General features: G+C 45.6%; 1 protein-coding gene across 1 annotated transcript in view; it reads left to right on the top strand.

Moving 5' to 3' along the window:
- The window catches only part of LOC120034271 (voltage-dependent P/Q-type calcium channel subunit alpha-1A-like), a 114,254-nt gene that overhangs the window by 54,160 nt on the left and 34,703 nt on the right, over nucleotides 1-25,391 (top strand). Inside the window, exons 6-25 of the mRNA XM_038980777.1 lie at nucleotides 1-49; nucleotides 1,697-1,800; nucleotides 1,995-2,110; nucleotides 2,667-2,711; nucleotides 3,795-3,881; nucleotides 4,007-4,213; nucleotides 5,022-5,134; nucleotides 5,354-5,466; nucleotides 5,905-6,036; nucleotides 6,241-6,313; nucleotides 6,907-7,024; nucleotides 7,434-7,501; nucleotides 8,184-8,287; nucleotides 11,993-12,128; nucleotides 12,896-13,551; nucleotides 13,738-14,099; nucleotides 14,346-14,481; nucleotides 14,730-14,859; nucleotides 15,201-15,260; nucleotides 15,448-15,554. The exon at nucleotides 1-49 is cut by the window's left edge and continues 139 nt beyond it. Of these exons, the coding sequence (XP_038836705.1) occupies nucleotides 1-49; nucleotides 1,697-1,800; nucleotides 1,995-2,110; nucleotides 2,667-2,711; nucleotides 3,795-3,881; nucleotides 4,007-4,213; nucleotides 5,022-5,134; nucleotides 5,354-5,466; nucleotides 5,905-6,036; nucleotides 6,241-6,313; nucleotides 6,907-7,024; nucleotides 7,434-7,501; nucleotides 8,184-8,287; nucleotides 11,993-12,128; nucleotides 12,896-13,551; nucleotides 13,738-14,099; nucleotides 14,346-14,481; nucleotides 14,730-14,859; nucleotides 15,201-15,260; nucleotides 15,448-15,554 (2,916 nt within the window). The remainder of the gene's footprint in view (nucleotides 50-1,696; nucleotides 1,801-1,994; nucleotides 2,111-2,666; nucleotides 2,712-3,794; nucleotides 3,882-4,006; nucleotides 4,214-5,021; nucleotides 5,135-5,353; nucleotides 5,467-5,904; nucleotides 6,037-6,240; nucleotides 6,314-6,906; nucleotides 7,025-7,433; nucleotides 7,502-8,183; nucleotides 8,288-11,992; nucleotides 12,129-12,895; nucleotides 13,552-13,737; nucleotides 14,100-14,345; nucleotides 14,482-14,729; nucleotides 14,860-15,200; nucleotides 15,261-15,447; nucleotides 15,555-25,391) is intronic.

Consider the following 25,391-nt stretch of genomic DNA (forward strand, 5'->3'; position numbering starts at 1 on the left):
AGTCTTCCAATGTATTACCATGGAGGGATGGACTGACCTGCTCTACTATGTGAGTTACGGTACTTCACATCACAGTGGTTCTGTATTCGAGGTATTATGGTATTTAATTGATGGTTAAAGAGCTGGACTATTATGTGAGTTACTGTAGAGTTGGGTTAGGGTTTGAGATCGAGTTTGGTTTTGGGTTTAAGATCAGGAGTTTGGGTTTGGTTTTAGGTTTAGGTGTGGCTTGAGATCGGGTTTGGTTTTGTGTTTGTGTTTGGGATTGGATTCAGGATTGGTTTGGGGTTTGAGATCGGGTTCAGGTTTCGTTTTGGGTTTCGGTTAGAATTGAGGCAGGATAAGCTGATCTTAAATCTGTGGGGCAACTACAACCTGGATAATATATTTCTATGGTATTTACTAGTAAATTACATGGTAAATACCCACCAATTCATACAATACCTGTTTCACTGCTATACAAATATGCCCATAGCATTTACTCATATACTGTATTGTGTGGCCATACCTAAGACACAGTGAATAGTGCCCTGCTGCCAGTGGCAATGGTTGCTATGGTGACGGAGAGGTGGATGAGGGTAGTGGGGGAATGTGAGTGTAGTCCCATCCACGGCAGTCTCTATGGGCCCATATTCAATATACCCCCTTCCCTCTCTTCCCCCTCTTCTCTTTCCCACACCTCTCTCTTTCCTCGCTCTCTCTGCTTCCTTAATCTGTCTCTCCATCTCCATTCCTTTTCGCTTCTTCCTACTCCCCCCACCTCACCACACCCAATTACTCACTGTCTCCCCCCCCCCCCCCCCCCCCCCCCGTCGGCCTCCCCCTTTCTCCCTTTCTCCCTTCCTCTTCACCCCCCTTTCACCCACCCGCTTCCCTTCTTCTCTCTCCTCCAACAGTCGCACTCGGTGGCGGTGCAGCTCTATATTTAACAGGGCTGTTCAGTCAGAGTTATTCTTGCAGCTGCTGAGGAAGAAAGTGCTGAAAGTTTAATGGCTAAAAAGGCTGCAGTACATTCAGTACAGGACACAGCAACAGCAGCCACGCCCACAGACATAGGGAGGGAGGGAGGGAGGGAGGGAGGGAGGGAGGGAGGGAGGGAGGGAGGGAGGGAGGGAGGGAGGGGAGGGAGGGAGGGAGGGAGGGAGGGAGGGAGGGAGGGAGGGTGGGTGGAAAGAGCGTTACATTCTGTGATGGACTCTGTTGAGGGGGAAATACAGCAAGATGGGGAGGGTTGAGAGAGGGAGAGAAAGGGGGGTTGGAGAGAGAAGGGAAATGGAGGGTTGAGAGAGGGAGAGAAAGGGGGGTTGGAGAGAGAAGGGAAATGGAGGGTTGAGAGAGGGAGAGAAAGGGTGAGGGAAAAAGAGAGAGGAAGACAGCTGAACTGTTTAAATGGCAGATACTCTGGACAATATACTGTATAAAACGATGTCCTAATCATCCCCGTATTGTGGTGACCCCGTCCCAGTTCATGAAAAGGTCCTGAAATGGTCTGCTATTTTTTGGCTTTATAAAATCTACATCTCAGTATAACCTCTCTAGTCAAACAAGGGAAAGATGAATTACTAGATCAAAATGTGTGTGTGTGTGTGTGTGTGTGTGTGTGTGTGTGTGTGTGTGTGTGTGTGTGTGTGTGTGTGTGTGTGTGTGTGTGTGTGTGTGTGTGTGTGTGTGTGTGTGTGTGTGCGTGTGTTTTCAGAGCAACGATGCCTCAGGGAGCGCGTGGAACTGGATGTACTTCATTCCCCTCATCATCATCGGCTCTTTCTTCATGTTGAACCTGGTCCTGGGTGTACTGTCTGGGTAAGTGTGTGCGTGTGTGTGCACGCATGTGTTTGTGTGTGGGCGCACGTGCGTGTGTGGGACATGTGTGTGTGTGTTTCGTGTGCGTGTGTGTGTATACAATATGTCTGTGTATATGTCATTGTATACATCTATATGTGTGTTTGATTTGATATGTGTGTGTTGATGTGTGTGTGTGTGTGTGTCTACCACAGGGAGTTTGCCAAAGAGAGAGAGCGAGTGGAGAACAGGAGTGAGTTTCTGAAGCTGAGGAGACAGCAGCAGATAGAGAGAGAGCTCAATGGATACCTGGAGTGGATTTGTAAAGCAGGTACATTATCATCATATACAACTACACACAAAACATACTTGGAACCCTATGTTACATATTTATGTTATATATGTTATATATTTATGTTATATATGTTACATATTTATGTTATATATTTATGTTATATATGGAGTTTATAGATTTATGTTATATATGTTATATATTTATGCTATATATTTATGTTACATATGTTATATATTTATGTTGTATATTTATGTAATTTATGTTACATATTTATGTTATATATGTTATATATTTATGCTATATATTTATGTTATATATGTTATATATTTATGCTATATATGTATGTTACATATGTTATATATATATGTTATATATTTATGTTTTATATTTATGTTATATATTTATGTTATATATGTTATATATTTATGTTACATATGTTATATATTTATGTTAAATAGGTTATATATTTATGTTATATATTTATGTTATATATTTATGTTTAATATGTTATATATTTATGGTATACAGTATATGTTACATATTGCCATATAAATTCCCATATTATGGTTTACTTCACTTTTCCTTCCTATAGAAGAAGTGATCTTAGCAGACGATGAAGACCCTGATGCATTTGACGGTATTTACCCAAGTGTGTGTGTGTGTGTGTGTAGTGACATAGATATGATGTTAGAATGTATATAGAGACAGACAATGAGAAAATATAACATTGTGTAAATGTATCATCTTTGCTAGTGTAAATGTTGCATCTTTCCTAGTGTAAATGTAGCATGTTTTCTAGTGTAAATGTAGCATTTTTTCTAGAGTAAATGTAGAATATTTACTAGTGTAAATGTAGCATTTTTGCTAGTGTAAATGTAGAATATTTACTAGTGTAACCGGAACATCTTTGCTAGTGTAAATGTAGCATCTTTGCTAGTGTAAATGTAACATATTTGCTAGTGTAAATGTAGCATTTTTGCTAGTGTAAATGTAGAATATTTACTAGTGTAACCAGAGCATTTTTGCCACAGTAAATGTAGCATCTTTCCTAGTGTAAATGTAGCATATTTTCTAGTGTAAATGTAGCATCTTTCCTATTGTAAATGTTGCAGCTTTGCTAGTCTAAATGTATCATCTTTACTAGTATACATGTAGCATCTTTGCTAGTCTAAATGTATCATCTTTACTAGTATACATGTAGCATCTTTGCTAGTCTAAATGTATCATCTTTACTAGAGTAAATCTATAATATTTGCTAGTGTAAATGTAGAATATTTACTAGTGTAACCAGAGCATCTTTGCTAGTGTAAATGCAGCATCTTTGCTAGTGTAAATGCAGCATCTTTGCTAGTGTACATGTAGAATATTTTCTAGTGTAAATGTAGCATCTTTCCTATTGTAAATATTGCAGCTTTGCTAGTGTAAATGTATCATATTTACTAGTGTATAGGTATCATCTTTACTAGTCTAAATGTATCATCTTTGCTAGTGTATATGTACAATTTTACTAGTGTAAAAGTAGCATCTTTGCTCGTGTAAATGTAGCATCTTTGCTAGTGTAAATGTAGCATCTTTACTAGTGTAAATGTAGCATCTTTACTAGTGTAAATGTAGCATCTTTACTAGTGTAAATGTAGCATCTTTGCTTCTGTGCCAATGTTTGTTTGCGTGTTCTATAGTGAGCAGTTGTGCGTCACTGTGTTCTATTTTTCCCATTCAGGCACCCGCAGGAGACCCACCATCAAAAACAACAAGAACAAAACAGATCTCCTTAACCCAGAGGATGGGAATGGAGACCTGGCAGTGGGTAAGAAACACCACACACACGCACACGCACACACAAGATGTTACATGCTAACCAAATGTGTGTTTTTCTCTCCACTCTTGTCCCCATCCCCCTCTCCTCTTCCCACTCTTCTCCTCTCCTCCCAGGTTCTCCCTTTGCGCGGGCCAGTCTGAAGAGTTCAAAGCTGGAGGGCTCTAACTTCCATAAGAGGGAGCGTCGTCTGCGTTTCTTCATCAGACGCATTGTGAAGACCCAGTATTTCTACTGGAGTGTACTGTGTCTGGTGGGACTTAACACCATGTGTGTGGCTGTAGTACACTATGACCAGCCTGAACCACTCTCAGACTTCCTCTGTGAGTAGACATACTGGGAGGGAGGTACGGAGGGAGGGAGGGAGGTATGGAGGGTGGGAGGGAGGTATGGAGGGAGGTATGGAGGGTGGGAGGGAGGGAGGTACGGAGGGAGGGAGGGAGGGAGGGTGGGAGGGAGGTATGGAGGGTGGGAGGGAGCGGGGAGGTATGGAGGGTGGGAGGGAGGGATAGAGGGATATAGAGGGTGAGAGGGATGAAGGATGGATGGAAATTCTAGATACTTTTCTTTATTTCTCTCTCTACCTCTCTGTCACGCTGGCTTAAAGGAGATTCGGGAGACAGACACAGGAACGCGTAATAAGGTTTTTTATTAAGCCCCAAATTATGGCGTGCTGTGTAAAGGCACTGGGACGAAGACCAAACAAACACGTGACAAAAACACAGGGTAGAAACCCAAACAAAAGAGCGAGGAGTACCTTGAATAAATAACACACGCGCACAATGATTAACACACGGGACGAGACCCGTAAACATCTGCTCAATCCACAAGGGCACGAAAGCCCAAAACACACAGCACAGGTACTCACACGCACCAACGGACACAGTAACAATAATCAACAGCCCAATTGAAACCTAAGGACACACTTATACAAGTACTAATCAGTGGGAATAGGGGACAGGTGTGCGTAATGAAAGTTCCTCTCTGATTGCTTCTTACAGTGAATTTTTCAATGCCCCTCTTCATTCCTTTTCTTTTGATATCATCCTCCTGCATTTTCTTGCTTGCTCGCTCATGTCTGATCTTTCCCGCTCTCTCCCCCTGTTCCCTCTCTCTTTTCACCTCTTCCAGACTTTGCAGAGTTCGTCTTCTTGAGTATCTTCATGTCTGAGATGGGTATAAAGATTTATGGACTGGGGTCACAGCCTTACTTTCACTCCTCCTTTAACTGCTTTGACTGCATTGTGAGTGGTGGAACTCGTCTACTCTAGGGTACACACACACACACACGCACGCACGCACGCACGCACGCACGCACGCACGCACGCACACACACACACACACACACACACACACACACACACACACACACACACACCAATACAGTAAACACACAAACTCACATATCATTTTTGACCGCATGTTTTGGATAACATCACTAATCGTGTGTGTGTGTGTGGCAGGTAATATGTGGCAGCATATTCGAGGTGCTGTGGGGTTTTATCCAGCCTGGGACATCCTTTGGTATCAGTGTATTACGAGCTCTAAGGTTACTGAGAATCTTCAAAGTCACCAAGTAAGTCTCTACTGACTTTGAGTCAACCTCTGTATCGGATATCTTATCAATCTGTTTGTCAGCATGTCTCATTAACAAACGACCATGGAAGGCAATTGGAAATGTATAGGCTTTTCTAAACTCTCTCTCTCTCTCTCTCTCTCTCTCTCTCTCTCTCTCTCTCTCTCTCTCTCTCTCTCTCTCTCTCTCCCACACTCTCTCCCCAACTCTCTCAGTTCAATTCAAGGGGCTTTATTAGCATGGGAAGAAACATATGTTTACATTGCCAAAGCAATTGAAATAAATAATAAAAAGTGGAAAATAAATATTTACAATGGTGTTTGTTCTTCACTGGTTGCCCTTTTCTTGTGGCAACAGGTCACAAATCTTGCTGCTGTGATTTCTCTCCCCTGCCCCTCCCTCTCTCTCTACTACTCTCTCTCTCTCTCTCTCTGTCAGGTACTGGGCGTCTTTGAGGAACCTGGTTGTATCTCTGCTCAACTCCATGAAATCCATTATAAGCCTGCTCTTCCTCCTCTTCCTCTTTATCGTCGTCTTCGCTCTGTTGGGCATGCAGCTCTTCGGAGGACAGTCAGTACCTCCTCTTCTTGTCCCCTCTTTTCTTGCCCCTTTCATCCTTCCTCCCCCTTTCATCCTTCCTCCCCCTTCCTCCCCCTTCCTCCCCTTCCCCTGTCACTCTTTATCTTCAGTGTCTGACTGTTTGGTGTCATCTTTAATCTCTCTCTCTCTCGCTATCTTTCTCTCTTCCTCAATTTCTCTCTGTTTATCCTCTAGGTTTAATTTTGAATCTGGCACTCCCCCGACCAACTTTGATACTTTCCCTGCAGCAATAATGACTGTGTTCCAGGTGAGTGGATAAAGACGGGAGGGGAGAGGGGAGAGAAAGGAAAGAGATAATGGAATGAGAAAAGAGGGCAGGAGAAGAGTGGAAGTGGTAGCACACTGGAAATGGGGGATAGGAGAGAAAGAAAGAGGACAGATGAGTGTAAAGGTAGGGAAAGGTGAGTGTGTAAGCAGTCCCAAGATAAGCAGTCCTAACGTGTGCAAAGCGTCTGTTTATAAGTGTGTGTTTAAGAGTGTGTGTGTGTATAAGAGTGTATGTGTACAGTAGTACAAGTGTATGAGTGTCTGTGTGTGTACAGATGTAGGATCTTAATTTTATCACTCTTTTGTTTCTGAGAAATGTCCCGCTCCGCAGAAAATGCAAACTTGTAGTGTATTCAAGGTATAAGAAGGCTTCTAAAGTTTGTAATTTCCACTTTAAAATGTCAGACTTGATTTGCCCTAACGAAAAATTGATCAACCCCTACAAAAAATGTCCAGTAATTATAATCCACATAATAATTCACATTTCCTGTTGCTGGGTGATTTTTTTCCTGCTGTAGCAAAGTGCCTAAAATGAAGATCCTACATGTTTATTAGGAGTGTGTTCTCCCCCAGATCCTGACCGGAGAAGACTGGAACATGGTCATGTATGATGGAATAGAGTCTCAGGGAGGAGTCAACAACGGAATGGTCTTCTCAGTCTTCTTCATCGTGCTCACACTTTTCGGCAACTGTAGCCTTACACACACACACACACACACACACACACACACACACACACACACACACACACACACACACACACACACACACACACACACACACACACACACACCCGCAAGCTCGCACATGAATATGCACACACACACACACACACACACACACACACACACACACACACACACACACACACACACACACACACACACACACACACACACACACACACACACACACACATACACACACCCGCAAGCTCGCACATGAATATGCACACACACACACACACACACACACACACAAACACACACACACACACACACACACACACACACACACACACACACACACACACACACACAGAGTCTCATTCCCACACACTGTGTTGTGTGTAGTTTCTGTCTTTAACCCTTTGCTCTCAGACACTCTGCTGAATGTGTTCTTGGCCATCGCTGTGGACAATCTGGCCAACGCACAGGAACTCACTAAGGTACAGTACTTTGTACACTGACCTAGCCACACCTACTGGGATCAAATAGAATGACCCTTCAGTTCAGGAAATTACCTCTCAGCCTGTTAGCTCCCCATCAAAAAGTATCTGTATATTGACAGATATTGGACTGAATGCTCTATCAATGGGAATAAATGTCTGCAAAGGCGGAAGGCAGGCGGGAGAAGGCGGGAACAGGTGGGAACGTTCTAGCCAATGAGAGGGCAGATACGCATGTGAACAACAGGCATGCCACGTGCGTCCACCTATATCAGTAATAACCTAAACATTCTGAAACTTTTATTCGATCAAATAAGCCTCACTATGCAAATTAGCAATTACATTTTATATTGACCAAATTCTCTCATTGTCGCCATACAAAAAAATCCCCACTTGGTCTGCTTCACGCTTTATTCTCACGTGGCCTGATTTTGGGGTCGGAGTCAGCCCTCTCGCTTCACCTCGTCTTCTGTGTCTCCATGTACCTGTATCTGTCAACGTCCCTCTTTCTCCTATCTATAACTATATCTATAAAGGTCATTGCTCTCTTCTCTCACTCTGTCTACCATCTGTATCAACCTCCTCTATCTCTGCTTTTTATCCCCCCCTCGCTCTCTCCCTCCTATGTATTTCCTGTCTCCCCTCCTCCCCCTCTCTCTCTCCCACTCGCTTTCTTTGGTAGGACGAGCAGGAAGAGGAAGCCGCTTCCAAGAAAAATGCTTTGCAAAAAGCCAAGGAGGTGGCCGAAGTCAGCCCTCAGTCTGCAGCCAACCTGTCCATAGCGGCGTAAGTATCTCTCTTTCTTTCTCTGTTTCCATATCTCTCTCTGTTGTTTCTCTCATCCTTGCCCCCTCATCTCTCTTAGTGTGTTCACTTTTCAGCTGCACATACAGACACCTGCGTACTTGCTCGCACACACACACACACACACACACACACACACACACACACACACACACACACACACACACACACACACACACACACACACACACACACACACACACACACACACACAGTGTTTGATCTCCTCCTCCAGTAGGAAGCAGTGAGTCTTAGATCCTTTCTCTGCAGCTCTCTGTTCTCTCATCGTGAAGTTCACAGTGTGTCCACGGTCCACAGCCCTTATAATGACACAGCAGGGGAGCCTGAGGACGTAGGGACACTTCCAATATCACACATAGAGTTGACCTCCACTACTATTATAGTAAGGTTACAACTGTTGTTTCTACTCTGAAACATGAACACGTATGCATGCAAGCAAATACACACACACACACACACACACACACACACACACACACACACACACACACACACACACACACACACACACACACACACACACACGCACACGCACACGCACACGCACGCACACACACACACACACTCAGTCAATCTCTGACGTAGCCCACTTTTGATGTGTACGTTTGTATGGTGTGTTGACTATTGTTGTGTGTTGTGTCTTGGACATGTTTCCTAGTCTGCAAGACAGCTAAAGGTGCACTGATAGGGCAATACTAGGAATGGTTTCCACTAATGAGGTGACTGTGACGTCATTCCTAGCACTGCCCCGCCGTGCCAGTATAAATCCAAATCATATAATAGCTTTGCAAGCAGGGATTTTCCAAGCTGGAATCTCCACACTTGCTAAAGCAGGTTAGGAGATACTCTGAGTCCCTGTCTGGGACTCTGGGAAGAAGATTTCTCTCTGGATCTAAATGGGTTACACTTTACCTGACCCCTCCTTCACAAGGCCGACATACCACTATTATAATAATGACATAACACTATTATAATGATGACATAACACTATTATAATGATGACATAACACTATTATAATAATGACATAACACTATTATAATGATGACATAACACTATTATAATGATGACATAACACTATTATACTGATGACATAACACTATTATGATGACATAACACTATTATAATGATGCCATAATACTATTATAATGATGACATAACACTATTATAATGATGACATAACACTATTATGATGATGACATAACACTATTATGATGACATAACACTATTATAATGATGACATAACACTATTATAATGATGACATAACACTATTTTAATGATGACATAACACTATTATTTTGATGACATAACACTATTATAATGATGACATAACACTATTTTAATGATGACATAACACTATTATTTTGATGACATAACACTATTATAATGATGACTTAACACTATTATAATGATGACATAACACTATTATGATGATGACATAACACTATTATGATGACATAACACTATTATAATGATGACATAACACTATTATAATGATGACTTAACACTATTATAATGATGACTTAACACTATTATAATGATGACATAACACTATTATAATGATGACATAACACTATTATAATGATGACTTAACACTATTATAATGATGACATAACACTATTATAATGATGACTTAACACTATTATAATGATGACGTAACACTATTATAATGATGACGTAACACTATTATAATGATGACATAACACATGTTGTAAACATGTCATGACAGCAAGAAGACCTGGGTAACGGTTTGTGACTTGAGATATCCGCTGTAAGAGAACACGTGGCTATGATTGTCTCTCTGCCTAGTTGTAGAGAGATAGAAGCTGCCTTCGTTTGAAGGGCAGTCTGTGTTTGGTAGAATGAATGGAGAGATGTGTAGATACTCTGTGCAACAGAGACAAAATGTGAGCTAGAGAGATATGGACGCCTGTGTAGTGGAAGGGAGATGTGGATCCTGAGATAGAGAAACAGTATGAGAAAAGTCTAGAGGGAGAAATAACGTTTGTGCAAGAGAAAGAAAGGTGAAAAATGGAGAGAGAAAGGAGAGGAAGATGAAAAGAGAAAGAAAAAGAGAACAGAATAGAAATGGAGAGATAGATGAATAGAGACATAGCAAGATGGTTGTCTGAGCAGTGTGAGTTGAAATGGTGTGTATGTGTTAGTGTGTGTGTGTGTGTGTGTGTGTGTGTGTGTGTGTGTGTGTGTGTGTGTGTGTGTGTGTGTGTGTGTGTGTGTGTGTGTGTGTGTGTGTGTGTGTGTGTGTGTGTGTGTGTGTGTGTGTGTGTGTGTGTGTGTTGGTGAGGGTTGAGGAGTGTGTTGCCTCATTCACACTATAGGGCCGACCCTAAATGTACTGTGCTGGCTCAGATATCTTTTTTTCACATGGTTCTTTGCAGCATGGTTCCAGGCACTCTGGTGGTTGCGTAGCCAGGCCAGCCCAGTACAGCTCTGCTTGGCTAGGTTCTGGTTGGTCATATAGTGTGAATTGGGCACGTGTGTGTTCTCTGTGTCATGTCACTCACTGACTGTTTCCCTCCTCAGCGAGAAAGTAAACAGCACAGGTCACAACGCTTCCGACCCCTTTCTGGACTGGTATTTATTCATTTATACTCCTTCTGTTTCTTTTCACCCGCTTTTCCTTTCCTCGCCTCCTTTAGACCATCCTGTTTTAATTATTCCCCCCTAATTATGAGTTTTTTACTCCTTTGCTTTTTTGTTGGTTTTTGAGTTGGCTTATTTTGAGTATATTTTCTGTTGGCTGCTCCCCGCAGTATGGCTGTGGCTTTACTGTGGTTGACTGTGGTCCCTGGGAAAGGGAGTTAGTGGGGCCGGGGCGCCATTTTGGTTCTTTCGTTGGTAACATCTCAAATGGCACCCTATTCCCCATATAGTGCACTACTGTTGACCTGAGCCTTTCATAAGGGTAGTGCAAAATATGGAGAATAGAGTGTCATCTGAGGTTTGCCCTTTTTTCTCAGAACTTCCATTTTGGGTCTTTTTGTTGATGATTCCATTTTGGTTCCTTCGTTGGGTCCTTTTGGGTTGGGTTTCCTGGTCGACTGTGTAATTTTCTAACCTTGCCTCAATATCATTCTCCATCTTGTGCCTCTCTCTGTGTGGTTTCCCAAAGTGGGGCTGGTCTGCCCACTGCTTTGGGAAACTGTGGTCGACCATACTCCTTCAGTAGCTCTGTGTTTCTGCCCTGTAGGTCCAGCAAGGTGACCCTTTACACGTGTGTGTGTGTGAGCTCTACAGTGTGTGTTTGTGTATTTGCTTGTGTTTATATTTCTGTATACCTGTGTATGTAGGTTTCTGTATGTCTGTGTGTTTGTATATTTGTAAATTCACTCAGATACCACTGCTTAACCTGGTATTTGACACCTCCTCCCCACCCATCCTCTCTTTTCTCTCCCTCTCTGCCTCCCCTCCTTCTCCTCTGCTCTCCATCATGCTTTCTGTCTCTATTTCTTAACCTCTCTTTTCTCCTCGTTGTTCTCCCCTTTCATCCAACTCTCTGTCCATCTGTCTCACCTTTCCTCCATCTCGCCTCCCTCCTCTTTCTCTCGCCTGCTCTCTTCTCTCATCTCTTCTACCCTCTACCTCTCTCTCGGTCCCCCTCTCTCTGTCCCTCCTCTCATCCTTTCCCCTCTCTCCGTCCCTGTAGTAAGGAGCAGCAGAAGAACAATAAGGGTGGTAATAAGTCCGTTTGGGAACAGAGGACCAAGGAGCTGAGGAAACAGACTCTAATGACCAGCAGAGAGGCCCTCTACAACGAACTGGACCCAGAGGACCGCTGGAAGGCAAGGAGAGCGGGAGGGAGGGGGGAAGGATGGAAGGAAGGGAAGGAGAGTGGAGGGATGGAAAGGGGATACCTAATCAGTTGCACAATTGAATGCATTCAATCAAAATGTGTCTACCGCATTTAAGCTGAATCAGAGAGGTGCGGGGGGCTGCCTTAATTGTCACCCACGTCATTGGCGCCAGGGGAGCAGTTGTTGTGGGGGTTAACTGCCTTGCTCAAGGGCAGAACAGCAGATGTTTCCACCTTGCCGGCTCAGGGATTCAAACAAGCAACCTTTCGGTTACTGTCCCAAGTTCTAACCTCTAGGCTACCTAACACCCCAGAGAGGGGGGTAAGGAGGGAGGTGGGTAAGGAGGAAGGGAGACAGTGAGAGACAACAAACCAAATGGAGAAGTGTGGAGAGAGCGATGGAACACAGAAAGGGGAGAAATTACGAAAGTTGGTAACACTTTTTATTGGTCTGGGTAAAGCTGATACTTACCTGCTTGATACTTTCGGGTACTTACCTCATATAGTTCATCATAATTGAGAACTACCTGGTAATTACCTGGTGCGAAATGGGACATATTGGTTGGTGCCTTTGTCATTTTACCAATAATTGAATCAAGTTTTTGAAAAATTAAGCATTATAGGAGGTTATATGACCTCTGGGATGCTAACGATATTATGCCTCTCCTTGATTCCGCCTGGCCTTCTTCGTCCGTCCCCTGCTTACAACTCTCCCAACCCAACCTTTCCCTCCCTCCCCCCTCCCCTTTCTTCCAGGTGAACTACTCCCGCCACATCCGTCCTGACATGAAGACCCATACAGACCGCCCTCTAGTGGTGGACCCCCAGGAGAACCGCAACAACAACACCAACAAGACCACCAAAGAGCCTGACCCCCGCCTCAGCCAGCAGCACGCCGACCAGCTGCTCCGCAAGCAGACACACGTCCACGAGAGAGGAGGTGGGGGAGGAGGAGGTGGGGGCTCAGGGTCTGGTTCAGGCCCTGGAAGGCCCTATGAGCGGGCAGACTCTACGGAGAGCCGCAGGAGCCGTAAGGAGAGCAAGGAGCACCAGGAGCTCCAACACCACCACTCCTCCCATACCCGCCTAGATGCAACGATGCTGGGACAGAGTGGAGAGGAGAGGCCCCAGAGAAGGCACCACCACCCACGGGGCCAGGCGGGCTCATCGGAGCACAGGAAACCCCGCCAGCACCGCATGCCCCCAGAGGACGAAGAGGGGGGAGGTGGAGGTGGTGGAGGAGGAGGAGGAGGAGGAGGGGAAAGGCGGCACAAGAGCAGGGGGACAGAAGGAGAAGGCGAGGGGGAGCAAGAGGGGGGTGATGGAGGTGAGAGGAGGCAGAGACGGCATCGCCATGGCACTCAGTCGGGGTGTGATGGTGAGGGGAAGAGGACGCGGCAACACCGCAGGAAGTGAGGGAGACCCTGACACACACAGACACACACACATATATACTCGCACTCACACTTTCCTCTGTCAACCAGTGTCCTTTTACAGTAGTTCTCAGATCATTTCTGACATTTCCATACTCCTTCTCTTCCATCAATCTCTCTTGTTTCTCCCTCTCTTCCTTTCTTTCCTTATCTTTCCCTCTATAGGGATGGTCCCAACCTGTCCACCACACGGCCCATCCAGAAGAGCCTCTGTAGACAGGACAGCCAGTACAGCGAGGACATGGACAATGTCATGAACAGTAAACTGGCCACCAGCCAACCCCAGCTACCCCCAGGCTCCACCCAGCAGCCCTGCCCAGCCTCGGGCCTCCCCAGCCCAGCCAACCACACTACTCCAGGTCCAGGCTTCGGCCCTGCAGGCCTCAACACTCACCTGACCAACAGCAGCTCCCACCTGGGCCTAGATGGAAGCCTGGTTCCTGCATACGGAAGTAGCACCCGGATACCGGACCACACGGCAGTGGACATACCACCCATGTTTCCTTCCCACAACGCCATATTGCAGGGTGAGAGAGAGGGAAGAAAGAGGAGGGGAGGGGGATGGAGGGAGACTGTGTATGACCAAGGTTTATCAGGTCACATCTTCAGTCAAAACATTGAGAAACAGCCACACATGCCATGCTATTTCTGAATTCTTGTTTCTTCCGTTCATTCTTTCCTGTCCTTTCCTTTCCTTTCCTCTCCTATCCACCCCCTCCCTCCCCCTCTGTCTCTCTCTCTCTCTCCTCCCTCTCTTTCTTGCATCCCTCCAGTCAATAAAAATGCTAACACGGAGCCTCTGCCTAAGAAGGAGGATAAGGATGATGATGATGATGAGAAGGGTGATGAAGATGGACCCAAACCAATGCCCCCCTATAGCTCCATGTTCATCCTCTCTACCACCAACCCGTATGTGGGCGCATGCATGCAGACACACACACACAATCACAATCACACACACACGTATATTCAGTATTAATTATGTTAATGATGCATTTTTTGTTGTTGTTGCAATGTGTGTGTGTCTGTGTGTGTGTGTGCTTGTGTGTGTGTGTGTGTGTGTGTGTTTGTGTGTGTGTGTGTACGTGCATGCTTGTGTGTGTCTGTGTGTGTGTGTGTGTACGTCCTTGCTTGTGTGTGTCTGTGTGTGTGATCAGGTTCCGGAGACTATGCCACTACATTGTGACTCTGAAATTCTTTGAGTTTGGTATCCTGTCTACCATCGCTATGAGCAGTATCGCCCTGGCAGCAGAAGACCCCGTCTGGCCAGAATCACCTCGCAACAATGTGAGACACTCAATGCTAGCTCTGTGTCCGTATTAGCTTATATTTACTATCCATGCTAACTTAGCTATTAGCTAACTTTTACTTTACCCTCTGTGCTAACTTAGCTAGTTTAGCTAGCTTCTACTTTACCCTCCATGCTAATTTAGCAATTATAGCTAACTTCTACTTTACCCTCAATGTTAACTTAGCTATTATAGCTAACTTCTACTTTACCCTCAATGCTAACTTAGCTATTAGCTAACTTTTACTTTACCCTCCATGCTAACTGAACTATTAGCGAGCTTCTACTTTACGTCTGCGTCCTCTGTGTTACTCTGTGTCCTCTCTCTCCCTTTATGCAGGTTCTGCGCTACTTTGACTATGTGTTTACGGGAGTGTTCACCTTTGAGATGTTGATTAAGGTAATTGTGAATCTATTTCACTCTAGCTATACTTGTAATTTTTTGACGTGAGACAATCAATAACAAAACATATCCACTCTCTCTGTCGCCCTCACTCTAACATCCCCTCTCACTCTCTCTCTCACTTTCTATCTCTCTCCCCCTCTTCCTCCTTCTCTCTCTCCACCCCCCCCCACCTCTCTCTCAGATGGTGGATCTGGGCCTGGTGTTGCACCAGGGCTCCTATTTCCGTGACCTGTGGAACATCCTGGACTTTATAGTGGTTAGTGGTGCTCTGGTGGCCTTCGCCTTCACGTAAGTTACCCTCCTGCCCCGTCATCTCCTCTCCCCCAACTCTCTCTCTCTCTCTCTCTTGTCCTGCCTGCTGCCCCATCTCCTCCTCTCCCCCATCTCCCCCTCTCTCTCCTCTCCCTCTCTGCCCCCTCTCTCTGCTGTCCTTGCAAGTGGTCACAACGTCACTGCGCAGACAGCCTCACAGGCGCCCTGGAGCAAAGCCCCACTCTCTCTCTCTCCTCTGTCACTCTCTCTTCTGCCGCTCTCTCTTCTGTCACTCTCTCTTCTGTCACTATCTCGTCTCTTTATATCCCATGCTCTTGTTCTGTCTCATGTTCACACTCCCACGCTCTCTCTCTCCTGTCTCACTCTGTCTCAGTCTTAGCTCCTCTGTCTTGCTCTGTCTCACTCGATCAACAACCTTTCCACAACTTTCCCATAACATCCAACTCCCCAGGCTACTGGCACTACCGTTTCCCCAATGCCCCTTTCAATCATCGTTCGCCAGAGGCAACCCCTTTCCTCTCCTCCTGTCCTTTATCCCGCTTCCCATCTCACCTGCCTCCCTCGCTCCTCGTTTCTACTTCTCCCCTCTGCGGTCCAACACTATCCCCCTCCCCCTTTCTCTCCCAACGTCCACTACGCCCCCCTCTCTCGCTCCTCTCCTCCCCCTTATCTCCCGTGGGTGTGAGGACCACCCCAGGCACCTGTAACCCTTTAGTGTCCCGGGCGGTTCTGGAACTTAGGGGCCTGAGCCGCACCCCTCCTCCACCCCTCCTACGGAGCAGGTATTTCAGCTTCCTTCTTCTGCACGCCACTGCCTGAGCTTGGGCTGGGAGTGGGACAGGTGCTATGGCTGGTGATGGAGCTGATACTATCGCTGGGGCTGGAGCTTGGTGTGGGATAAAGACGGGTGCTTTAATAAAATAAAGGTTTAGGATGGGGGAAGTGCTGGGTCTAAGGCTAAATGGAACGGGAGCTGGGGGTGTGAGGAAAGAGAAGTGCTGGGTCTAAGGCTAAATGGAACGGGAGCTGGGGGTGTGAGGAAAGAGAAATGCTGGGTCTAAGGCTAAATGGAACGGGAGCTGGGGGTGAAAGAGAAGTGCTGGGTCTAAGGCTAAATGGAACGGGAGCTGGGGGTGTGAGGAAAGAGAAGTGCTGGGTCTAAGGCTAAATGGAACGGGAGCTGGGGGTGTGGGGAAAGAGAAGTGCTGGGTCTAAGGCTAAATGGAACGGGAGCTGGGGGTGAAAGAGAAGTGCTGGGTCTAAGGCTAAATGGAACGGGAGCTGGGGGTGTGGGGAAAGAGAAGTGCTGGGTCTAAGGCTAAATGGAACGGGAGCTGGGGGTGAAAGAGAAGTGCTGGGTCTAAGGCTAAATGGAACGGGAGCTGGGGGTGTGAGGAAAGAGAAGTGCTGGGTCTAAGGCTAAATGGAACGGGAGCTGGGGGTGTGGGGAAAGAGAAGTGCTGGGTCTAAGGCTAAATGGAACGGGAGCTGGGGGTGTGGGGAAAGAGAAGTGCTGGGTCTAAGGCTAAATGGAACGGGAGCTGGGGGTGTGGGGAAAGAGAAGTGCTGGGTCTAAGGCTAAATGGAACGGGAGCTGGGGGTGTGGGGAAAGAGAAGTGCTGGGTCTAAGGCTAAATGGAACGGGAGCTGGGGGTGTGAGGAAAGAGAAGTGCTGGGTCTAAGGCTAAATGGAACGGGAGCTGGGGGTGTGGGGAAAGAGAAATGCTGGGTCTAAGGCTAAATGGAACGGGAGCTGGGGGTGTGAGGAAAGAGAAGTGCTGGGTCTAAGGCTAAATGGAACGGGAGCTGGGGGTGTGAGGAAAGAGAAGTGCTGGGTCTAAGGCTAAATGGAACGGGAGCTGGGGGTGTGGGGAAAGAGAAGTGCTGGGTCTAAGGCTAAATGGAACGGGAGCTGGGGGTGAAAGAGAAGTGCTGGGTCTAAGGCTAAATGGAACGGGAGCTGGGGGTGTGGGGAAAGAGAAGTGCTGGGTCTAAGGCTAAATGGAACGGGAGCTGGGGGTGTGGGGAAAGAGAAGTGCTGGGTCTAAGGCTAAATGGAACGGGAGCTGGGGGTGAAAGAGAAGTGCTGGGTCTAAGGCTAAATGGAACGGGAGCTGGGGGTGAAAGAGAAGTGCTGGGGTTGTAGCCGGGATCAGGATGGGGTAAAAAAGAAGAGGGTTAAGGTTGAGACAAGGGGTTTAGGGCTGGTGTGGGGGTGGGGGCAGGTGGGGTTGAGTGAAGAGAGGTGTAGTTCTTGGAATAGTACATTGATATATTGACCCTCTTGAAAAGAGATGCTGAGTCTTAATGTGACTACCTGGACCGACACAGGATAGATCAACAGACTGGTTGGTTGGGTTGGGTGTGATGCTAAAATTTGGGTAGGCTTAAAAGGGTTGTTTTTGGACTGTGTGCTAGAATACCGCGGCGCCTGAATTGGGGTCCAGGATTTCTCCAGGCTGGTTGATTTAGACCTAGGATAGGATTTTACAATGATTGTATACATAGTTGCATGATATAAAGTCATTGGTTAAGGCTTGTGAGTTGATTATTGTACATGCTACCTGAACACATAGTGCATGAGTTATTCTGACAGTATTGATGTGAGTCTTTCCACGCTAACCCAGTACCCTTATACAGGTGGATCATTGAACAATGGAAAAACATGGCGACCAGGGCATTTTGATTCACTCAATTCAGGAATTGAATTTGAAATGTTGAACCCCTTCAAAGAAAATACTGGGATATTTTCAAAACCATTCATTCAATTTCAACGGATCATCTGAATTGACTGAATCAAAATGGAATCGAAAGCCCAACTAAAGGAAAGCCCGGGTATGAGGATGAGGTGCACATAAGCATGCATACATACTTGAGGTCCATGTACATGCATCTAAGAATGGGAATGGCTATAACTAACAGTCATTTCTGTAATGCATATGAAGAACCTATCATAGCTCTGAGTATATGATCATTCATTAGCTGATAGGGGTGTTGCGTGTTTCGCAAACAGAAATCACTCCGCTTTGTATCTTCTCAAGCATGTCTTATACCTCCTCAGGGAAGGTCCCTTTCTTCCACCCTTACTCCCTAGTCCCTAACACTAGCTCCCTTTGCTTAACCCTTTGCTTCCCCTCCATAGAGAGGGGCTACAGATTACCGTTACAGTGGGCATGCAAGTTTTCTTCTCCTTTAATGGAGAAAGATAGAAAAAGATACCTGGATGTGCCTGCAGAATACTCCCTCCTTCCCCCCTCCATCCCTCCATCCCTCCATCCCTCACTCCTTTACTCTGCTCCTGTGGAGAGAAACAAACTGTTCACCAATCCCTTTTGCATTCCTTCTTCTCCTCCTCACTCCGTTTTCCTGATCTCCAACTGGATAGATTCACAGAATGTTAGCATTGCCCAGCTAGCATTAGCATCATTACAATTACCTATCCAATCATTTCACATCTGCAGTCATGTGAAGGAGATGAAGGAAAGGATGATTTGTAGGAATATTGGGACGCTCAAGGTAGAAGTTGCATCAAACCACAGATCTAAGACCAGATTGTCCTCCCACAAATCCTAACCTTGCCTGTTAGGCTGGTAAAAACGAATATGATCCTAGATCAGTGTCTAGGGACAACTTCATGCTACTCTTCCTCTGAGTGGCCGGTGCTCCAGGGTGGCAGTGGCACCCCCTGTCTGTGGGACTGACCCCCTGATCCTGCCATGTTATGTGTGTATGTGTGTGTCACTGTCAAGTGTGTGTGTGTGTGTGTGTGTGTGTGTGTGTGTGTGTGTGTGTGTGTGTGTGTGTGTGTGTGTGTGTGTGTGTGTGTGTGTGTGTGTGTGTGTGTGTGTTTGAGTATTTCATGTATATATGTGTCTTTCTGTATGTATATGTGTGTTTTGCATACTGTATATATGTGTGTCCATCTGAGTGTATATGTATGTTCATGTGTTTCACTGTCTGTGTTAGGCCTGCGTTTTTAGTCTCAGGGTATAATGGAATGTTTGACAAAGGTCCAGACAGACAGACAGACAGACAGACAGACAGACAGACAGACAGACAGACAGACAGACAGACAGACAGACAGACAGACAGACAGACAGACAGACAGACAGACAGACAGACAGACAGACAGACAGACAGACAGACAGACAGACAGACAGACAGACAGACATATCAGACTCTGATAGATGAGTCAGATAGACAGAGACTCTGATAGATGAGTCAGATAGACAGTGACTCTGATAGATTAGTCAGAGAGACTGATACTCTGATAGATGAGTCAGATAGACATTGACTCTGATAGATGAGTCAGAGAGACTGATACTCTGATAGATGAGTCAGATAGACAGTGACTCTGATAGATTAGTCAGAGAGACTGATACTCTGATAGATGAGTCAGATAGACATTGACTCTGATAGATGAGTCAGAGAGACTGATACTCTGATAGATGAGTCAGATAGACAGAGACTCTGATAGATGAGTCAGATAGACAGTGACTCTGATAGATTAGTCAGAGAGACTGATACTCTGATAGATGAGTCAGATAGACATTGACTCTGATAGATGAGTCAGAGAGACTGATACTCTGATAGATGAGTCAGATAGACAGAGACTCTGATAGATGAGTCAGATAGACATTGACTCTGATAGATGAGTCAGAGAGACTGATACTCTGATAGATGAGTCAGATAGACAGTGACTCTGATAGATTAGTCAGAGAGACTGATACTCTGATAGATGAGTCAGATAGACAGTGACTCTGATAGATTAGTCAGAGAGACTGATACTCTGATAGATGAGTCAGATAGACAGTGACTCTGATAGATGAGTCAGATAGACAGTGACTCTGATAGATTAGTCAGAGAGACTGATACTCTGATAGATGAGTCAGATAGACAGTGACTCTGATAGATTAGTCAGAGAGACTGATACTCTGATAGATGAGTCAGATAGACAGTGACTCTGATAGATTAGTCAGATAGTCAGAGACTCTGATAGATTAGTCAGAGAGACAGCAAGACAGACAGACAGACAGACTCTGATAGATCAGTCAGAGAGACTGGTACTCTGATAGATCAGTCAGAGAGACAGCAAGACAGACAGAGAGAGAGAGAGAGACTGAATGATCAGTCAGACAGACAGAGACTTTGATAGATTAGTCAGACAGACAGACAGAGACTTTGATAGATCAGTCAGATAACAGTGAAACTCACAGGGCCAAAGCAGACTGTAACAGATAAAGATAGTGCCTTTATTCAATTGGTCGAAATCAAGCAGCATTGCAGATAGAACGAGTACTCCCATTTGAGATCTGTATCACCACTTTGATCTAATTACTCTGGCATCCAGTGTCTGGCCTGCTGATCGGTGGTATCTGGGCTCGTGCCGTCATCCTGCATGCCTCTCAAATAAATAGAAGAACCGCTGTGCCTGAACATAATGCCCTTCCCAAGGCAGGATACTGATAGGTCGAAACTGGTACACACCTACACTAGTGGACCAATCAGATGACTGGAAGGGAAGTGGTTTGATATTGGTTACTATATTGGTTATTATGGTTACTAACATGGATGTTCCCCTTAGTTGACCCTATGGAATTGTTAAAGCATCATTGATGTTAAGCGTCGATGGTGACATTAGTTTGGTGCTGTGTCCCAGTTATAGAGTTCTGTCTCTGTATGTGTGTGTGTGTGTGTGTGTGTGTGTGTGTGTGTGTGTGTGTGTGTGTGTGTGTGTGTGTGTGTGTGTGTGTGTGTGTGTGTGTGTGTGTGTGTGTGTGTGTGTGTCTGTGTGTGAGTGTGAGTGTGATAATGGGCTTCAATAAAGTCATAGATTGTTTAGCCACGAAACTAGCATTGAATTATATAACTTCCCATGCCAGACAAACAGACAGGTAGCTAGGAGTGTGTATGTTGGGGAGGTTGAAGATATGACAGACAAACAGACAGGTAGCTAGGAGTGTGTATGTTGGGGAGGTTGAAGATATGACAGACAAACAGACAGGTAGCTAGGAGTGTGTATGTTGGGGAGGTTGAAGTTATGACAGACAAACAGACAGGTAGCTAGGAGTGTGTATGTTGGGGAGGTTGAAAATATGACAGACAAACAGACAGGTAGCTAGGAGTGTGTATGTTGGGGAGGTTGAAGATATGACAGACAAACAGACAGGTAGCTAGGAGTGTGTATGTTGGGGAGGTTGAAGATATGACAGACAAACAGACAGGTAGCTAGGAGTGTGTATGTTGAGGAGGTTGAAGATATGACAGACAAACAGACAGGTAGCTAGAAGTGTGTATGTTGGGGAGGTTGAAGATATGACAGACAAACAGACAGGTAGCTAGGAGTGTGTATGTTGGGGAGGTTGAAGATATGACAGACAAACAGACAGGTAGCTAGGAGTGTGTATGTTGGGGAGGTTGAAGATATGACAGACAAACAGACAGGTAGCTAGGAGTGTGTATGTTGGGGAGGTTGAAGATATGACAGACAAACAGACAGGTAGCTAGGAGTGTGCATGTTGGGGAGGTTGAAGATATGACAGACAAACAGACAGGTAGCTAGGAGTGTGTATGTTGGGGAGGTTGAAGATATGACAGACAAACAGACAGGTAGCTAGGAGTGTGTATGTTGGGGAGGTTGAAGATATGACAGACAAACAGACAGGTAGCTAGGAGTGTGTATGTTGGGGAGGTTGAAGATATGACAGACAAACAGACAGGTAGCTAGAAGTGTGTATGTTGGGGAGGTTGAAGATATGACAGACAAACAGACAGGTAGCTAGGAGTGTGTATGTTGGGGAGGTTGAAGATATGACAGACAAACAGACAGGTAGCTAGGAGTGTGTATGTTGGGGAGGTTGAAGATATGACAGACAAACAGACAGGTAGCTAGGAGTGTGTATGTTGGGGAGGTTGAAGATATGACAGACAAACAGACAGGTAGCTAGGAGTGTGTATGTTGGGGAGGTTGAAGTTATGACAGACAAACAGACAGGTAGCTAGGAGTGTGTATGTTGGGGAGGTTGAAGATATGACAGACAAACAGACAGGTAGCTAGGAGTGTGTATGTTGAGGAGGTTAAAGATATGTGTTGTTGTGAGAGGGGAGGGATCTAACAAAACGCAGGCCTTGCACTCTTTTTTTCTGTTTCTCTGTCTCTCATATGGATGTTTTTCCTCCTTCAAACCCGTCCTTTTCCCTTTGTCCCGTTTTCTCTCCTTCTCTGTCTCTTTCTTTCCTACCTCTCTCTCTCTCTCTCCTCTGTCTCGCTGTCTCTGACCCTCTCTGATCTCTCCGTTCCGGACCAACAGGAGCAGTAGCGGGTAAAGTTGTGCTCTCTCTCTTTCTCTTCTGCTGCACTCTGACTGCTTGTCCTTCTGATCACACGGCTTTCCTCTCTTTCTTTTTTAAATCTGTCCGTCCTCACTGTCGCCCACGTCTTTATCTCTCTCTCTCTGTCGCCCACGTGTCTTTATCTCTCTCTCTCTGTCGCCCACGTGTCTTTATCTCTCTCTCTCTCTGTCGCCCACGTGTCTTTATCTCTCTCTCTCTGTCGCCCACGTGTCTTTATCTCTCTCTCTCGCTCTCTCTGTCGTTCACCCTGCTCTCTCTGTGGAACAGCTCTGACTAACATACGACTCAAGTGAATTCAACATGAATCAAATGTGAATCGTTCATGTGTGAGTCTGAACTAAGTCTAAAGCAAATCCTAAGTGACTCAGAACAGACAATGAGAATAAAGAAAGCAGAGGACGCAGAGTAATAGGTGAACCAAGTGAATCAAGTGAAGAGAAGGGGGAAGTGTGATAGTGTAGATACAGCAGCAGTAATAGCCACAGGTTCTGGGGGCTGGTCATGCTGGAGCTAGAGAGCAGATGGAGACAGCGGAGAGAGGCAGTGAGTCCTAGGAAATATTGCTCATGGAGATCAGGCATACACATACAGTGGGGCAAAAAAGTATTTAGTCAGCCACCAATTGTGCAAGTTCACCCACTTAAAAAGATGAGAGAGGCCTGTAATTTTCATCATAGGTACACTTCAACTATGACAGACAAAATGAGAAAAAAAATCCAGAAAATCACATTGTAGGATTTTTTATGAATTTATTTGCAAATTATGGTGGAAAATAAGTATTTGGTCAATAACAAAAGTTTATCTCAATACTTTGTTATATACCCTTTGTTGGCAATGACAGAGGTCAAACGTTTTCTGTAAGTCTTCACAAGGTTTTCACACACTGTTGCTGGTATTTTGGCCCATTCCTCCATGCAGATCTCCTCTAGAGCAGTGATGTTTTGGGGCTGTTGCTGGGCAACACGGACTTTCAACTCCCTCCAAAGATTTTCTATGGGGTTGAGATCTGGAGACTGGGTAGGCCACTCCAGGACCTTGAAACGCTTCTTACGAAGCCACTCCTTCGTTGCCCGGGCGGTGTGTTTGGGATCATTGTCATGCTGAAAGACCCAGCCACGTTTCATCTTCAATGCCCTTGCTGATGGAAGGAGGTTTTCACTCAAAATCTTACGATACATGGCCCCATTCATTCTTTCCTTTACACGGATCAGTCGTCCTGGTCCCTTTGCAGAAAAACAGCCCCAAAGCATGATGTTTCCACCCCCATGCTTCACAGTAGGTATGGTGTTCTTTGGATGCAACTCAGCATTCTTTGTCCTCCAAACACGACGAGTTGAGTTTTTACCAAAAAGTTATATTTTGGTTTCATCTGACCATATGACATTCTCCCAATCTTCTTCTGGATCATCCAAATGCTCTCTAGCAAACTTCAGACGGGCCTGGACATGTACTGGCTTAAGCAGGGGGACACGTCTGGCACTGCAGGATTTGAGTCCCTGGCGGCGTAGTGTGTTACTGATGGTAGGCTTTGTTACTTTGGTCCCAGCTCTCTGCAGGTCATTCACTAGGTCCCCCCGTGTGGTTCTGGGATTTTTGCTCACCGTTCTTGTGATCATTTTGACCCCACGGGGTGAGATCTTGCGTGGAGCCCCAGATCGAGGGAGATTATCAGTGGTCTTGTATGTTTTCCATTTCCTAATAATTGCTCTCACAGTTGATTTCTTCAAACCAAGCTGCTTACCTATTGCAGATTCAGTCTTCCCAGCCTGGTGCAGGTCTACAATTTGATTCTCTGGATTTTTTTTCTCATTTTGTCTGTCATAGTTGAAGTGTACCTATGATGAAAATTACAGGCCTCTCTCATCTTTTTAATTAAGTGGGAGAACTTGCACAATTGGTGGCTGACTAAATACTTTTTTGCCCCACTGTACGCATCCATGCAAACAAACACTCACACACACGCTATCACAGGCACATTTTGTAAACACACACACATACCTGCACATATGCAGAAACAGATGTGTAAACACACACACACACACACGCACACGCGTACGCGCACGCGCACGCGCACACGCGCACGCACACGCACACGCACACACACACACACACACACACACACACACACACACACACACACACACACACACACACACACACACACACACACACACACACACACACAGTCAGCCACACACACAGTCAGTAAGTAGCCTTACATCTGGTGTAACAGCTACAGCTGCAGCAGGAGGTTCTAGAAGACCTCAGGCATCCCCCACCATGAACCCTGACCTTGGAGAGGTCACAGCTGACCTTTTACCCCCTGAGGCTGAGTAGGGAAGACCCAGGGAGAAATCTGGAGTGCAAGTTAGTTAGTTTATTAGTTAGTCAGCTAGTCACCTAGTTAGCTAGCCAGCTAGTTAGTTATTCATTCAGATCTTATATGCAATTGGGACAGGGTTACCTCCACCAACCAGGTGCTAGGGCTAGTCTCTCTTC

Source organism: Salvelinus namaycush, chromosome 41 (genome assembly GCF_016432855.1).
Source record: "Salvelinus namaycush isolate Seneca chromosome 41, SaNama_1.0, whole genome shotgun sequence".
Lineage (NCBI taxonomy): Eukaryota > Metazoa > Chordata > Actinopteri > Salmoniformes > Salmonidae > Salvelinus > Salvelinus namaycush.